This window comes from Oncorhynchus clarkii, chromosome 19 (genome assembly GCF_045791955.1).
Source record: "Oncorhynchus clarkii lewisi isolate Uvic-CL-2024 chromosome 19, UVic_Ocla_1.0, whole genome shotgun sequence".
NCBI classification, from domain to species: Eukaryota; Metazoa; Chordata; class Actinopteri; order Salmoniformes; family Salmonidae; genus Oncorhynchus; species Oncorhynchus clarkii.
This window is the reverse complement of record NC_092165.1, coordinates 1,290,468-1,307,967: the sequence shown is the minus strand read 5'-3', so window position 1 is coordinate 1,307,967 and position 17,500 is coordinate 1,290,468. Positions and strand designations below refer to the sequence as shown.

General features: G+C 48.2%; 1 protein-coding gene across 1 annotated transcript in view; it reads right to left on the bottom strand.

Moving 5' to 3' along the window:
- The window catches only part of LOC139374079 (WD repeat domain 19), a 75,295-nt gene that overhangs the window by 53,981 nt on the left and 3,814 nt on the right, over window positions 1-17,500 (bottom strand). Inside the window, exons 5-13 of the mRNA XM_071115065.1 lie at window positions 17,072-17,152; window positions 16,179-16,291; window positions 15,733-15,906; window positions 15,448-15,518; window positions 15,090-15,262; window positions 8,463-8,577; window positions 8,265-8,371; window positions 8,032-8,148; window positions 2,155-2,232 (exon numbers count right to left, since the gene is read on the bottom strand). Of these exons, the coding sequence (XP_070971166.1) occupies window positions 2,155-2,232; window positions 8,032-8,148; window positions 8,265-8,371; window positions 8,463-8,577; window positions 15,090-15,262; window positions 15,448-15,518; window positions 15,733-15,906; window positions 16,179-16,291; window positions 17,072-17,152 (1,029 nt within the window). The remainder of the gene's footprint in view (window positions 1-2,154; window positions 2,233-8,031; window positions 8,149-8,264; window positions 8,372-8,462; window positions 8,578-15,089; window positions 15,263-15,447; window positions 15,519-15,732; window positions 15,907-16,178; window positions 16,292-17,071; window positions 17,153-17,500) is intronic.

Genomic DNA, 17,500 nt, shown 5'->3' with positions numbered 1-17,500 from the left:
ATATTATATATTTATTATAATAATCACCTGGAATATAATATATTATATATTTATTATAATAATCACCTGGAATATAATATATTATATTATATATTTATTATATTAATCACCTGGAATATAATATATTATATTATATATTTATTATATTAATCACCTGGAATATAATATATTATATATTTATTATAATAATCACCTGGAATATAAAACAATTATATATTTATTATAATAATCACCTGGAATATAATATATTATATTATATATTTATTATATTAATCACCTGGAATATAATATATTATATTATATATTTATTATAATAATCACCTGGAATATAATATATTATATATTTATTATAATAATCACCTGGAATATAATATATTATAATATATATTTATTATAATAATCACCTGGAATATAATATATTATATTATATATTTATTATAATAATCACCTGGAATATAATATATTATATTATATATTTATTATATTAATCACCTGGAATATAATATATTATATATTTAGTATAATAATAACCTGCAATTATATATTTATTATAATAATCACCTGGAATATAAAACAATTATATATTTTAACTATAATCACCATCATCATCACCATCATCACCACCACCACCACTATCACCACCACCATCACCACCACTATCACCATCACCACCATCACCACCACTATCACCATCACCACCACCATCACCACCACTATCACCACCATCACCACCACCATCACCATCACCACCACCACTATCACCACAATCATCACCATCATCACCACCACCACCACCACAATCATCACCATCATCACCACCACCACCACAATCATCACCACCACCACCATCACCATCACCACAATCATCACCACCACCACAATCATCACCACCACCACCACCACCACCACCACCACAATCACCACCACCACCACAATCATCACCACCACCACCATCACCATCACCACAATCATCACCACCACCACCACCACCACCACCACAATCATCACCACAAATCACCACCACCACTACCACCACCACCACCACAATCATCACCACCACCACCATCACCACCACCACAATCATCACCACCACCACCACAATCATCACCACCACCACAATCACCATCACCACAATCATCACCACCACCACAATCACCACCACCACCACCACCACCACCACCACCACCACAATCATCACCACCACCACCACCACAATCATCACCACCACCACAATCACCATCACCACAATCATCACCACCACCACAATCATCACCACCACCACAATCATCACCACCACCACCACCACCACCACCACCACCACAATCATCACCACCATCACCACCACAATCATCACCACCATCACCACCACCACCATCATCACCACCACCACCATCACCACCACCACCACAATCATCACCATCACCACAATCATCACCATCATCACCACCACCACCATCACCACCACCATCACCACAATCATCACAATCATCACCACCACCACCACCACCACCACAATCATCACCATCATCACCACCACCACCACCACCAATATCATCACCACCACCACCACCACCATCACCACCACCACAATCACCACCACCACAATCACCACCACCACAATCACCACCACCACCACCACCACCACCACCACCATCACCACCACCACCACCACCACCATCACCACCACCATCATCACCAACACCACCATCATCACCACCACCACCATCATCACCACCACCATCACCACCACCACCATCATCACCACCACCATCATCACCACCACCATCACCAACACAATCATCACAATCATCACCACCACCATCAGCATCATCACCACCACCATTATCATCATCACCACCACCATTATCATAATCACCACCATCATCACCACCACCATTATCATCATCATCACCACCACCACCCCCATTATTCACACCACCAACACCACCACCATCATCACCACCACCATCACCAACACAATCATCACAACCACCACCACCACCACCACCACCATCAGCATCATCACCACCACCATTATCACCATCACCACCACCATTATCATCACCACCACCATTATCATCGGCGGCAACCCCATCACCTCCATTATCATCATCACCACCACCACCACCACCATCACCATAATATTATATTCACCTTCTTGATGCCGACTGGGTGGCGGTACTCGTTCAACATCTGCCAGTCTTCCACCAGGATGCAGACTATCACACCACTCTGAGAGGAGACATGGAGAGATACACACTATCACACCACTCTGGGAGGAGACATGGAGAGATACACACTCTCACACCACTCTGGGAGGAGACATGGAGAGATACACACTATCACACCACTCTGGGAGGAGACATGGAGAGATACACACTATCACACCACTCTGGGAGGAGACATGGAGAGATACACACTATCACACCACTCTGGGAGGAGACATGGAGAGATACACACTATCACACCACTCTGGGAGGAGACATGGAGAGATACACACTATCACACCACTCTGGGAGGAGACATGGAGAGATACACACTATCACACCACTCTGGGAGGAGACGTGGAGAGATACACACTATCACACCACTCTGGGAGGAGACATGGAGAGATACACACTATCACACCACTCTGGGAGGAGACATGGAGAGATACACACTATCACACCACTCTGGGAGGAGACATGGAGAGACACACACTATCACACCACTCTGGGAGGAGACATGGAGAGATACACACTATCACACCACTCTGGGAGGAGACATGGAGAGATACACACTATCACACCACTCTGGGAGGAGACATGGAGAGATACACACTATCACACCACTCTGGGAGGAGACATGGAGAGACACACACTATCACACCACTCTGGGAGGAGACATGGAGAGATACACACTATCACACCACTCTGGGAGGAGACATGGAGAGACATGGAGAGATACACACTATCACACCACTCTGGGAGGAGACATGGAGAGACACACACTATCACACCACTCTGGGAGGAGAAATGGAGAGATACACACTATCACACCACTCTGGGAGGAGACATGGAGAGATACACACTATCACACCACTCTGGGAGGAGACATGGAGAGATACACACTATCACACCACTCTGGGAGGAGACATGGAGAGATACACACTATCACACCACTCTGGGAGGAGACATGGAGAGATACACACTATCACACCACTCTGGGAGGAGACATGGAGAGATACACACTATCACACCACTCTGGGAGGAGACATGGAGAGATACACACTATCACACCACTCTGGGAGGAGACATGGAGAGATACACACTATCACACCACTCTGGGAGGAGACATGGAGAGATACACACTATCACACCACTCTGGGAGGAGACATGGAGAGACACACACTATCACACCACTCTGGGAGGAGACATGGAGAGACACACACTATCACACCACTCTGGGAGGAGACATGGAGAGACACACACTATCACACCACTCTGGGAGGAGACATGGAGAGACATGGAGAGATACACACTATCACACCACTCTGGGAGGAGACATGGAGAGACACACACTATCACACCACTCTGGGAGTAGACATGGAGAGATACACACTATCATACCACTCTGGGAGGAGACATGGAGAGACACACACTATCACACCACTCTGGGAGTAGACATGGAGAGATACACACTATCACACCACTCTGGGAGGAGACATGGAGAGACATGGAGAGACACACACTATCACACCACTCTGGGAGGAGACATGGAGAGATACACACTATCACACCACTCTGGGAGGAGACATGGAGAGACACACACTATCACACCACTCTGGGAGGAGACATGGAGAGACACACACTATCACACCACTCTGGGAGGAGACATGGAGAGATACACACCATCACACCACTCTGGGAGGAGACATGGAGAGACACACACTATCACACCACTCTGGGAGGAGACATGGAGAGATACACACTATCACACCACTCTGGGAGGAGAAATGGAGAGACATGGAGAGATACACACTATCACACCACTCTGGGAGGAGACATGGAGAGATACACACTATCACACCACTCTGGGAGGAGACATGGAGAGATACACACTATCACACCACTCTGGGAGGAGACATGGAGAGATACACACTATCACACCACTCTGGGAGGAGACATGGAGAGACACACACTATCACACCACTCTGGGAGGAGACATGGAGAGACACACACTATCACACCACTCTGGGAGGAGACATGGAGAGATACACACTATCACACCACTCTGGGAGGAGACATGGAGAGACATGGAGAGATACACACTATCACACCACTCTGGGAGGAGACATGGAGAGATACACACTATCACACCACTCTGGGAGGAGACATGGAGAGATACACACTATCACACCACTCTGGGAGGAGACATGGAGAGACACACACTATCACACCACTCTGGGAGGAGACATGGAGAGACACACACTATCACACCACTCTGGGAGGAGACATGGAGAGATACACACTATCACACCACTCTGGGAGGAGACATGGAGAGACACACACTATCACACCACTCTGGGAGGAGACATGGAGAGACACACACTATCACACCACTCTGGGAGGAGACATGGAGAGACATGGAGAGACACACACTATCACACCACTCTGGGAGGAGACATGGAGAGACATGGAGAGATACACACTATCACACCACTCTGGGAGGAGACATGGAGAGATACACACTATCACACCACTCTGGGAGGAGACATGGAGAGATACACACTATCACACCACTCTGGAGAGATACACACTATCACACCACTCTGGGAGGAGACATGGAGAGACATGGAGAGATACACACTATCACACCACTCTGGGAGGAGACATGGAGAGATACACACTATCACACCACTCTGGGAGGAGACATGGAGAGACACACACTATCACACCACTCTGGGAGGAGACATGGAGAGACACACACTATCACACCACTCTGGGAGGAGACATGGAGAGATACACACTATCACACCACTCTGGGAGGAGACATGGAGAGACACACACTATCACACCACTCTGGGAGGAGACATGGAGAGACACACACTATCACACCACTCTGGGAGGAGACATGGAGAGATACACACTATCACACCACTCTGGGAGGAGACATGGAGAGATACACACTATCACACCACTCTGGGAGGAGACATGGAGAGATACACACTATCACACCACTCTGGGAGGAGACATGGAGAGACATGGAGAGACACACACTATCACACCACTCTGGGAGGAGACATGGAGAGACATGGAGAGACACACACTATCACACCACTCTGGGAGGAGACATGGAGAGACACACACTATCACACCACTCTGGGAGGAGACATGGAGAGATACACACTATCACACCACTCTGGGAGGAGACATGGAGAGATACACACTATCACACCACTCTGGGAGGAGACATGGAGAGATACACACTATCACACCACTCTGGGAGGAGACATGGAGAGACACACACTATCACACCACTCTGGGAGGAGACATGGAGAGATACACACTATCACACCACTCTGGGAGGAGACATGGAGAGACACACACTATCACACCACTCTGGGAGGAGACATGGAGAGACACACACTATCACACCACTCTGGGAGGAGACATGGAGAGATACACACTATCACACCACTCTGGGAGGAGACATGGAGAGATACACACTATCACACCACTCTGGGAGGAGACATGGAGAGACATGGAGAGATACACACTATCACACCACTCTGGGAGGAGACATGGAGAGATACACACTATCACACCACTCTGGGAGGAGACATGGAGAGATACACACTATCACACCACTCTGGGAGGAGACATGGAGAGATACACACTATCACACCACTCTGGGAGGAGACATGGAGAGACACACACTATCACACCACTCTGGGAGGAGACATGGAGAGATACACACTATCACACCACTCTGGGAGGAGACATGGAGAGATACACACTATCACACCACTCTGGGAGGAGACATGGAGAGACACACACTATCACACCACTCTGGGAGGAGACATGGAGAGACACACACTATCACACCACTCTGGGAGGAGACATGGAGAGATACACACTATCACACCACTCTGGGAGGAGACATGGAGAGACATGGAGAGACACACACTATCACACCACTCTGGGAGGAGACATGGAGAGACACACACTATCAAACCACTCTGGGAGGAGACATGGAGAGATACACACTATCACACCACTCTGGGAGGAGACATGGAGAGATACACACTATCACACCACTCTGGGAGGAGACATGGAGAGACACACACTATCACACCACTCTGGGAGGAGACATGGAGAGACACACACTATCACACCACTCTGGGAGGAGACATGGAGAAATACACACTATCACACCACTCTGGGAGGAGACATGGAGAGACACACACTATCACACCACTCTGGGAGGAGACATGGAGAGATACACACTATCACACCACTCTGGGAGGAGACATGGAGAGACATGGAGAGATACACACTATCACACCACTCTGGGAGGAGACATGGAGAGATACACACTATCACACCACTCTGGGAGGAGACATGGAGAGATACACACTATCACACCACTCTGGGAGGAGACATGGAGAGATACACACTATCACACCACTCTGGGAGGAGACATGGAGAGATACACACTATCACACCACTCTGGGAGGAGACATGGAGAGATACACACTATCACACCACTCTGGGAGGAGACATGGAGAGACACACACTATCACACCACTCTGGGAGGAGACATGGAGAGACATGGAGAGATACACACTATCACACCACTCTGGGAAGAGACATGGAGAGACATGGAGAGATACACACTATCACACCACTCTGGGAGGAGACATGGAGAGACACACACTATCACACCACTCTGGGAGGAGACATGGAGAGACACACACTATCACACCACTCTGGGAGGAGACATGGAGAGATACACACTATCACACCACTCTGGGAGGAGACATGGAGAGACACACACTATCACACCACTCTGGGAGGAGACATGGAGAGACACACACTATCACACCACTCTGGGAGGAGACATGGAGAGACATGGAGAGACACACACTATCACACCACTCTGGGAGGAGACATGGAGAGACACACACTATCACACCACTCTGGGAGGAGACATGGAGAGACACACACTATCACACCACTCTGGGAGGAGACATGGAGAGACACACACTATCACACCACTCTGGGAGGAGACATGGAGAGATACACACTATCACACCACTCTGGGAGGAGACATGGAGAGATACACACTATCACACCACTCTGGGAGGAGACATGGAGAGATACACACTATCACACCACTCTGGGAGGAGACATGGAGAGACATGGAGAGATACACACTATCACACCACTCTGGGAGGAGACATGGAGAGATACACACTATCACACCACTCTGGGAGGAGACATGGAGAGATACACACTATCACACCACTCTGGGAGGAGACATGGAGAGACATGGAGAGACACACACTATCACACCACTCTGGGAGGAGACATGGAGAGACATGGAGAGATACACACTATCACATCACTCTGGGAGGAGACATGGAGAGACACACACTATCACACCACTCTGGGAGGAGACATGGAGAGACACACACTATCACACCACTCTGGGAGGAGACATGGAGAGACACACACTATCACACCACTCTGGGAGGAGACATGGAGAGACATGGAGAGATACACACTATCACATCACTCTGGGAGGAGACATGGAGAGACACACACTATCACACCACTCTGGGAGGAGACATGGAGAGACACACACTATCACACCACTCTGGGAGGAGACATGGAGAGACACACACTATCACACCACTCTGGGAGGAGACATGGAGAGACACACACTATCACACCACTCTGGAACATGGGGTTTCTAGGTTTAACACGTGTGTGTGTGTGTGTGTGTGTGTGTGTGTGTGTGTGTGTGTGTGTGTGTGTGGGGTCTTACATCAGTCCCGTAGAACAGGAAGTCGTTAGTGAGGGCGTGACTGACGATGTGTTCTTTACGGTCTCCGTCTGGAAACAGCCTGGTCTGTCTCTGTTCCTGTTGGCCCTCGCCCTCCATCTACACACACACACACACACACACACACACACGTTAAGATCACAGATACGGACACTCAAATACACAGGACCTTCTACTACATACAGCCCCCCCTCCCCAAACCCCGCCCTTCTCACCATGTGTAGCTGTACTTTGCCCTCAAACAGAGCCGCTGCGTATTCTGAGTTCAGACACATGGTGGCGATGGTCCCCAAATACTCCATGTCCTTCAGCCTCTCCACACCTGATGTTTACAAAAACATCACAATGTTTCCAAGAACATCAAATACACACTCACAAACTCAGTGAACACACACACACACACACACACACACCGGAGTCTCCCAGGGCGTAGAACCAGGCTCGGTTGTTCATCCCCACGGCAACGTGGTAGGGTCCCACGGCGATGAAGTTAGGCTCCACCTCCACCGCCACAGCAACAGGAGCTTCCTGTCAGACGACACGGAGTTCATGACACTGCGTGTGTGCACACGCTCGCTCACTCGCTCTACAGGTGTTCTGTTTAGAATGGTGTTTCCCCCAGGTGTTCTGTTTAGAATGGCGTTTTCCCCCAGGTGTTCTGTTTAGAATGGTGTTTCCCCCAGGTGTTCTGTTTAGAATGGTGTTTTCCCCCAGGTGTTCTGTTTAGAATGGTGTTTGCCCCCAGGTGTTCTGTTTAGAATGGTGTTTCCCCCAGGTGTTCTGTTTAGAATGGTGTTTTCCCCCAGGTGTTTTGTTTAGAATGGTGTTTTCCCCCAGGTGTTCTGTTTAGAATGGTGTTTTCCCCCAGGTGTTCTGTTTAGAATGGTCCCCCAGGTGTTCTGTTTAGAATGGCGTTTTCCCCCAGGTGTTCTGTTTAGAATGGTGTTTCCCCCCAGGTGTTCTGTTTAGAATGTTCCCCCAGGTGTTCTGTTTAGAATGGCGTTTTCCCCCAGGTGTTCTGTTTAGAATCCCCAGGTGTTCTGTTTTCCCCCAGGTGTTCTGTTTAGAATGGTGTTTCCCCCCAGGTGTTCTGTTTAGAATGGTGTTTCCCCCAGGTGTTCTGTTTAGAATGGTGTTTTCCCCCAGGTGTTTTGTTTAGAATGGTGTTTTCCCCAGGTGTTCTGTTTAGAATGGTGTTTTCCCCCAGGTGTTCTGTTTAGAATGGTCCCCCAGGTGTTCTGTTTAGAATGATGTTTTACCAGGTGTTCTGTTTAGAATGGTCCCCCAGGTGTTCTGTTTAGAATGGCGTTTTCCCCAGGTGTTCTGTTTATAATGGTGTTTTCCCCCAGGTGTTCTGTTTAGAATGTTCCCCCAGGTGTTCTGTTTAGAATGGTGTTTTCCCCCAGGTGTTCTGTTTAGAATGTTCCCCCAGGTGTTCTGTTTAGAATGTTCCCCCAGGTGTTCTGTTTAGAATGGTCCCCCAGGTGTTCTGTTTAGAATGGTGTTTTCCCCCAGGTGTTCTGTTTAGAATGGTGTTTCCCCCAGGTGTTCTGTTTAGAATGGCGTTTTCCCGCAGGTGTTCTGTTTAGAATGGTGTTTCCCCCAGGTGTTCTGTTTAGAATGGCGTTTTCCCCCAGGTGTTCTGTTTAGAATGGTGTTTCCCCCCAGGTGTTATGTTTAGAATGTTCCCCCAGGTGTTCAGTTTAGAATGGTCCCCCAGGTGTTCTGTTTAGAATGGTGTTTTACCAGGTGTTCTGTTTAGAATGGTCCCCCAGGTGTTCTGTTTAGAATGGTGTTTTACCAGGTGTTCTGTTTAGAATGGTGTTTTCCCCCAGGTGTTCTGTTTAGAATGGTCCCCCAGGTGTTCTGTTTAGAATTGCGTTTTCCCCCAGGTGATCTGTTTAGAATGGTGTTTTCCCTCAGGTGTTCTGTTTAGAATGGTGTTTTCCCCAGGTGTTCTGGTTAGAATGGTGTTTCCCCAGGTGTTCTGTTTAGAATGTTCCCCCAGGTGTTCTGTTTAGAATGGTGTTTTCCCCCAGGTGTTCTGTTTAGAATGTTGTTTTCCCCCAGGTGTTCTGTTTAGAATGGTGTTTTCCCTCAGGTGTTCTGTTTAGAATGGTCCCCCAGGTGTTCTGTTTAGAATGTTGTTTTCCCCCAGGTGTTCTGTTTAGAATGGTGTTTTCCCTCAGGTGTTCTGTTTAGAATGGTCCCCCAGGTGTTCTGTTTAGAATGGTGTTTTCCCCAGGTGTTCTGTTTAGAATGGTGTTTTCCCTCAGGTGTTCTGTTTAGAATGGTCCCCCAGGTGTTCTGTTTAGAATGGTCCCCCAGGTGTTCTGTTTAGAATGGTGTTTTCCCCCAGGTGTTCTGTTTAGAATGGCGTTTTCCCCCAGGTGTTCTGTTTAGAATGTTCCCCCAGGTGTTCTGTTTAGAATGGTGTTTTCCCCCAGGTGTTCTGTTTAGAATGGCGTTTTCCCCCAGGTGTTCTGTTTAGAATGGTGTTTCCCCCAGGTGTTCTGTTTAGAATGGTGTTTTCCCCCAGGTGTTCTGTTTAGAATGGTGTTTTCCCCCAGGTGTTCTGTTTAGAATGGTGTTTCCCCCAGGTGTTCTGTTTAGAATGGTGTTTTCCCCCAGGTGTTCTGTTTAGAATGGTGTTTTACCAGGTGTTCTGTTTAGAATGGTCCCCCAGGTGTTCTGTTTAGAATGGTGTTTTCCCCCAGGTGTTCTGTTTAGAATGGTGTTTTCCCCCAGGTGTTCTGTTTAGAATGGTGTTTCCCCCAGGTGTTCTGTTTAGAATGGCGTTTTCCCCCAGGTGTTCTGTTTAGAATTCCCCCAGGTGTTCTGTTTAGAATGTGTGTTTTCCCCCAGGTGTTCTGTTTAGAATGGTGTTTTCCCCCAGGTGTTCTGTTTAGAATGGTGTTTTCCCCCAGGTGTTCTGTTTAGAATGGTGTTTTCCCCCAGGTGTTCTGTTTAGAATGGTGTTTTCCCCCAGGTGTTCTGTTTAGAATGGTGTTTTCCCCCAGGTGTTCTGTTTAGAATGGTGTTTTCCCCCAGGTGTTCTGTTTAGAATGGTGTTTTCCCCCAGGTGTTCTGTTTAGAATGGTGTTTTCCCCCAGGTGTTTTGTTTAGAATGGTGTTTTCCCCCAGGTGTTCTGTTTAGAATGGTGTTTTCCCCCAGGTGTTCTGTTTAGAATGGTCCCCCAGGTGTTCTGTTTAGAATGGCGTTTTCCCCCAGGTGTTCTGTTTAGAATGGTGTTTCCCCCCAGGTGTTCTGTTTAGAATGTTCCCCCAGGTGTTCTGTTTAGAATGGCGTTTTCCCCCAGGTGTTCTGTTTAGAATGGCGTTTTCCCCAGGTGTTCTGTTTAGAATGGTGTTTTCCCCCAGGTGTTCTGTTTAGAATGGTGTTTCCCCCCAGGTGTTCTGTTTAGAATGGTGTTTCCCCCAGGTGTTCTGTTTAGAATGGTGTTTTCCCCCAGGTGTTTTGTTTAGAATGGTGTTTTCCCCAGGTGTTCTGTTTAGAATGGTGTTTTCCCCCAGGTGTTCTGTTTAGAATGGTCCCCCAGGTGTTCTGTTTAGAATGATGTTTTACCAGGTGTTCTGTTTAGAATGGTCCCCCAGGTGTTCTGTTTAGAATGGCGTTTTCCCCAGGTGTTCTGTTTATAATGGTGTTTTCCCCCAGGTGTTCTGTTTAGAATGTTCCCCCAGGTGTTCTGTTTAGAATGGTGTTTTCCCCCAGGTGTTCTGTTTAGAATGTTCCCCCAGGTGTTCTGTTTAGAATGTTCCCCCAGGTGTTCTGTTTAGAATGGTCCCCCAGGTGTTCTGTTTAGAATGGTGTTTTCCCCCAGGTGTTCTGTTTAGAATGGTGTTTCCCCCAGGTGTTCTGTTTAGAATGGCGTTTTCCCGCAGGTGTTCTGTTTAGAATGGTGTTTCCCCCAGGTGTTCTGTTTAGAATGGCGTTTTCCCCCAGGTGTTCTGTTTAGAATGGTGTTTCCCCCCAGGTGTTATGTTTAGAATGTTCCCCCAGGTGTTCAGTTTAGAATGGTCCCCCAGGTGTTCTGTTTAGAATGGTGTTTTACCAGGTGTTCTGTTTAGAATGGTCCCCCAGGTGTTCTGTTTAGAATGGTGTTTTACCAGGTGTTCTGTTTAGAATGGTGTTTTCCCCCAGGTGTTCTGTTTAGAATGGTCCCCCAGGTGTTCTGTTTAGAATTGCGTTTTCCCCCAGGTGATCTGTTTAGAATGGTGTTTTCCCTCAGGTGTTCTGTTTAGAATGGTGTTTTCCCCAGGTGTTCTGGTTAGAATGGTGTTTCCCCAGGTGTTCTGTTTAGAATGTTCCCCCAGGTGTTCTGTTTAGAATGGTGTTTTCCCCCAGGTGTTCTGTTTAGAATGTTGTTTTCCCCCAGGTGTTCTGTTTAGAATGGTGTTTTCCCTCAGGTGTTCTGTTTAGAATGGTCCCCCAGGTGTTCTGTTTAGAATGTTGTTTTCCCCCAGGTGTTCTGTTTAGAATGGTGTTTTCCCTCAGGTGTTCTGTTTAGAATGGTCCCCCAGGTGTTCTGTTTAGAATGGTGTTTTCCCCAGGTGTTCTGTTTAGAATGGTGTTTTCCCTCAGGTGTTCTGTTTAGAATGGTCCCCCAGGTGTTCTGTTTAGAATGGTCCCCCAGGTGTTCTGTTTAGAATGGTGTTTTCCCCCAGGTGTTCTGTTTAGAATGGCGTTTTCCCCCAGGTGTTCTGTTTAGAATGTTCCCCCAGGTGTTCTGTTTAGAATGGTGTTTTCCCCCAGGTGTTCTGTTTAGAATGGCGTTTTCCCCCAGGTGTTCTGTTTAGAATGGTGTTTCCCCCAGGTGTTCTGTTTAGAATGGTGTTTTCCCCCAGGTGTTCTGTTTAGAATGGTGTTTTCCCCCAGGTGTTCTGTTTAGAATGGTGTTTCCCCCAGGTGTTCTGTTTAGAATGGTGTTTTCCCCCAGGTGTTCTGTTTAGAATGGTGTTTTACCAGGTGTTCTGTTTAGAATGGTCCCCCAGGTGTTCTGTTTAGAATGGTGTTTTCCCCCAGGTGTTCTGTTTAGAATGGTGTTTTCCCCCAGGTGTTCTGTTTAGAATGGTGTTTCCCCCAGGTGTTCTGTTTAGAATGGCGTTTTCCCCCAGGTGTTCTGTTTAGAATGGTGTTTTCCCCCAGGTGTTCTGTTTAGAATGGTGTTTTCCCCCAGGTGTTCTGTTTAGAATGGTGTTTTCCCCCAGGTGTTCTGTTTAGAATGGTGTTTTCCCCCAGGTGTTCTGTTTAGAATGGTGTTTTCCCCCAGGTGTTCTGTTTAGAATGGTGTTTTCCCCCAGGTGTTCTGTTTAGAATGGTGTTTTCCCCCAGGTGTTCTGTTTAGAATGGTGTTTTCCCCCAGGTGTTCTGTTTAGAATGGTGTTTTCCCCCAGGTGTTCTGTTTAGAATGGTGTTTTCCCCCAGGTGTTCTGTTTAGAATGGTGTTTTCCCCCAGGTGTTCTGTTTAGAATGGTGTTTTCCCCCAGGTGTTCTGTTTAGAATGGCGTTTTCCCCCAGGTGTTTTGTTTAGAATGGTGTTTCCCCCCAGGTGTTCTGTTTAGAATGGTGTTTTCCCCAGGTGTTTTGTTTAGAATGGTCCCCCAGGTGTTCTGTTTAGAATGGTGTTTTCCCTAGGTGTTCTGTTTAGAATGGTGTTTCCCCCAGGTGTCCTGTTTAGAATGGCGTTTTCCCCCAGGTGTTCTGTTTAGAATGGTGTTTTCCCCCAGGTGTTCTGTTTAGAATGGTGTTTTCCCCAGGTGTTCTGTTTAGAATGGTGTTTTCCCCAGGTGTTCTGTTTAGAATGGTGTTTTCCCCAGATGTTCTGTTTAGAATGGTGTTTTCCCCAGGTGTTCTGTTTAGAATGGTGTTTTCCCTCAGGTGTTCTGTTTAGAATGGTGTTTCCCCCAGGTGTTCTGTTTAGAATGGTGTTTTCCCCCAGGTGTTCTGTTTAGAATGGTGTTTTCCCCCAGGTGTTCTGTTTAGAATGGTGTTTTCCCCAGGTGTTCTGTTTAGAATGGTGTTTTCCCTCAGGTGTTCTGTTTAGAATGGTGTTTTCCCCAGGTGATCTGTTTAGAATGTTCCCCCAGGTGTTCTGTTTAGAATGGTGTTTTAGAATGGTGTCCCCCAGGTGTTCTGTTTAGAATGGTGTTTTCCCCCAGGTGTTCTGTTTAGAATGGTCCCCCAGGTGTTCTGTTTAGAAAAGTGTTTGCCCCAGGTGTTCTGTTTAGAATGGTGTTTTCCCCCAGGTGTTCTGTTTAGAATGGTCCCCCAGGTGTTCTGTTTAGAATGGTGTTTGCCCCAGGTGTTCTGTTTAGAATGGCGTTTTCCCCCAGGTGTTCTGTTTAGAATGGTGTTTTCCCCAGGTGTTCTGTTTAGAATGGCGTTTTCCCCCAGGTGTTCTGTTTAGAATGGTGTTTTCCCCCAGGTGTTCTGTTTAGAATGGTCCCCCAGGTGTTCTGTTTAGAATGGTGTTTGCCCCAGGTGTTCTGTTTAGAATGGTGTTTTCCCCCAGGTGTTCTGTTTAGAATGGTGTTTTCCCCAGGTGTTCTGTTTAGAATGGTGTTTTCCCCCAGGTGTTCTGTTTAGAATGGTGTTTTCCCCCAGGTGTTCTGTTTAGAATGGTGTTTTCCCCAGGTGTTCTGTTTAGAATGGTGTTTTCCCCCAGGTGTTCTGTTTAGAATGGTGTTTTCCCCCAGGTGTTCTGTTTAGAATGGTGTTTTCCCCAGGTGTTCTGTTTAGAATGGTGTTTTCCCCCAGGTGTTCTGTTTAGAATGGTGTTTCCCCAGGTGTTCTGTTTAGAATGGTGTTTCCCCCAGGTGTTCTGTTTAGAATGGTGTTTTCCCCCAGGTGTTCTGTTTAGAATGGTGTTTTCCCCAGGTGTTCTGTTTAGAATGTTCCCCCAGGTGTTCTGTTTAGAATGTTCCCCCAGGTGTTCTGTTTAGAATGGTCCCCCAGGTGTTCTGTTTAGAATGGTCCCACAGCGTGTTCTGTTTAGAATGGTCCCACAGCGTGTTCTCACCCCCTCTACGCGGTTAGACACGGTGACCTCCAGCAGGGAGGTCAGATAGGCCAGGCGGGTCCCACAGCTGTGCCCCAGGATGGGGAGACGGGTCAGGAAGACGTGCAGGGCTCCTCTCTGGGTGGAGACGGCCAACAACTGACCATCATCTGTCCAGCTCAACTGGTCTAGACCTGGGGGGGGGGAGACACAGACAAACACCAAAATTCAAGTTAACTGCATTTGGGGATGAACACATTAATTGTATTCCAACTGTGTGTGGGGGTCTGTATGGTGTGTGTGTGTGTGTGTGTGTGGGGGGGGTCTGTATGCTGTATAAGGTGTGTGTGTGTGTGTGTGTCATCAGTCAGCGTGTCACCTTGAGTCTCATCCTCCAGGTTGACGATGGCGTCCATCTCCTTCAGCTCAGACAGATCATGGATCTTTATACTGCAACAAACACACACACACACACACACACACACACACACACACACACACACACACACACACACACAGGTATACACACACACACACACACACACACACACACACACACACACACACACACACACACACACACACACACACACACACATAAACACAATTTATTAGGGAATCTCTGCAGTGTGTGTGTGTGTGTGTGTATAGTGTGTGTGGGTACCTGTTGTCCCCACAGGAGGCAGCCTTGTTGAGAGCAGAGGAAATGGCGACGCTGGTCAGACTGTCTTTATGGTTGTGAGCCTGGAACAGCTCCTGACCGATCTCTCTGATGTGAGTGGAGATCACCACAAAATAACCCTGAGAGAAACCGATCAGGATGTAGCCATCACCATACCTGGGAGGAGGGGAGGAGGGGGAGGAGGAGAGGAGGGAGGAGGGGGGAGGGGAGGAGGAAGAGGGAGGGGGGAGAGGGGGGGGGGGATGAGGAAGTGGGAGAGGGGGGCGGAGGAGGAGAGGGGGGCAGAGGAGGAGGGGGGGGGAGGGAAGGGAGGAGGAGGGGAGAGGGGGGAGGGGGAGGTGAGAAAATGGCAAGTTACAAACAGAAATAGCCAAAGAAATGTGTGTGTGTGTGTGTGTGTGTGTGTGTGTGTGTGTGTGTGTGTGTACCAGCGGTAGGAGATAATGTGTCCGTAGCGCTGTTGGAAGGCCAGCTCTATGGGGTTGTCGGGGTCGTTGAGGTTAAACAGGAACAGGGTCTTCTTCCCCACGGCAACGCTCACCTGATGGGGTCAGAGGTCAGTATGTGGTATGGGTTATGTCCCAAATAGAACCCTATTCCCTACATAGTGCACTACTATATACCAGCCCTATGGAACCCGAGAAGACGGAGCGAGAAGACGGAGCGAGAAGACGGAGCGAGAAGACGGAGCGAGAAGACAGAGTCGAGAAGACAGAGTCGAGAAGACAGAGTCGAGAAGACAGAGTCGAGAAGACAGAGTCGAGAAGACAGAGCGAGAAGACAGAATCTCACCTCTTCATTTGATACCGTAGAGCTGGGATGGGATAAACTAGAAACGATCAACACCGACCAAACCGACCACTTACCGTGGACTTTCACTACGATAACTAACCTGTATGGTACTACGAGAGAAATGTGAAGTTTGAAATTAAATGAGTTGTGGTCATTAATGTGGGTGATTGATGACGGATTCTTGTCCACGTAGCCCAGCTCTATGTAACCCAGCTCTATGTTACCCAGCTCTATGATACCCAGCTCTATGATACCCAGCTCTATGTTACCCAGCTCTATGTTACCCAGCTCTATGATACCCAGCTCTATGTTACCCAGCTCTATGTTACCCAGCTCTATGTTACCCAGCTCTATGTTACCCAGCTCTATGTTACCCAGCTCTATGATACCCAGCTCTATGTTACCCAGCTCTATGTTACCCAGCTCTATGTTACCCAGCTCTATGTGGCCCAGCTCTATGTTACCCAGCTCTATGTGGCCCGTAAGGCTTCATGAACAGTCAGTAACAGACTGGCACAGCAACACTCACTGTGCTCTCTCCTGGGGAAGACCTCTCGTCTGTCTTCATCACAGAGAACTGGACATCAGCTGGGTCAGAACGCACCGACGTCTGGGGGGAGGGAGGGGGAGAGGGGGAGGGAGATGGGGAGAGAGGGGGAGGGAGAGGGAGAGGAGAGAGGGAGGGAGGTGAAGACGGGGGGAAAGGGAGAGGAGAGAGACGGAGGGAGAGTGAGAGGAGAGAGGGGGAGGGATGGGGAGAGAGGGGGAGGGAGGTAAAGACAGGGTGAGGGAGGGAGGTAAAGACAGGGGGAAGGTGAGAGGAGAGGAGAGAGACGGAGGGAGATGGGGAGAGAGGGGGAGGGATGGGGAGAGAGTGGGAGGGAGAAGGGGGTGGGAGGGGGAGAGGTAAGGTAAAGAAAGGGGGAAGGTGAGAGGAGAGAGATGGAGGGAGAGGGAG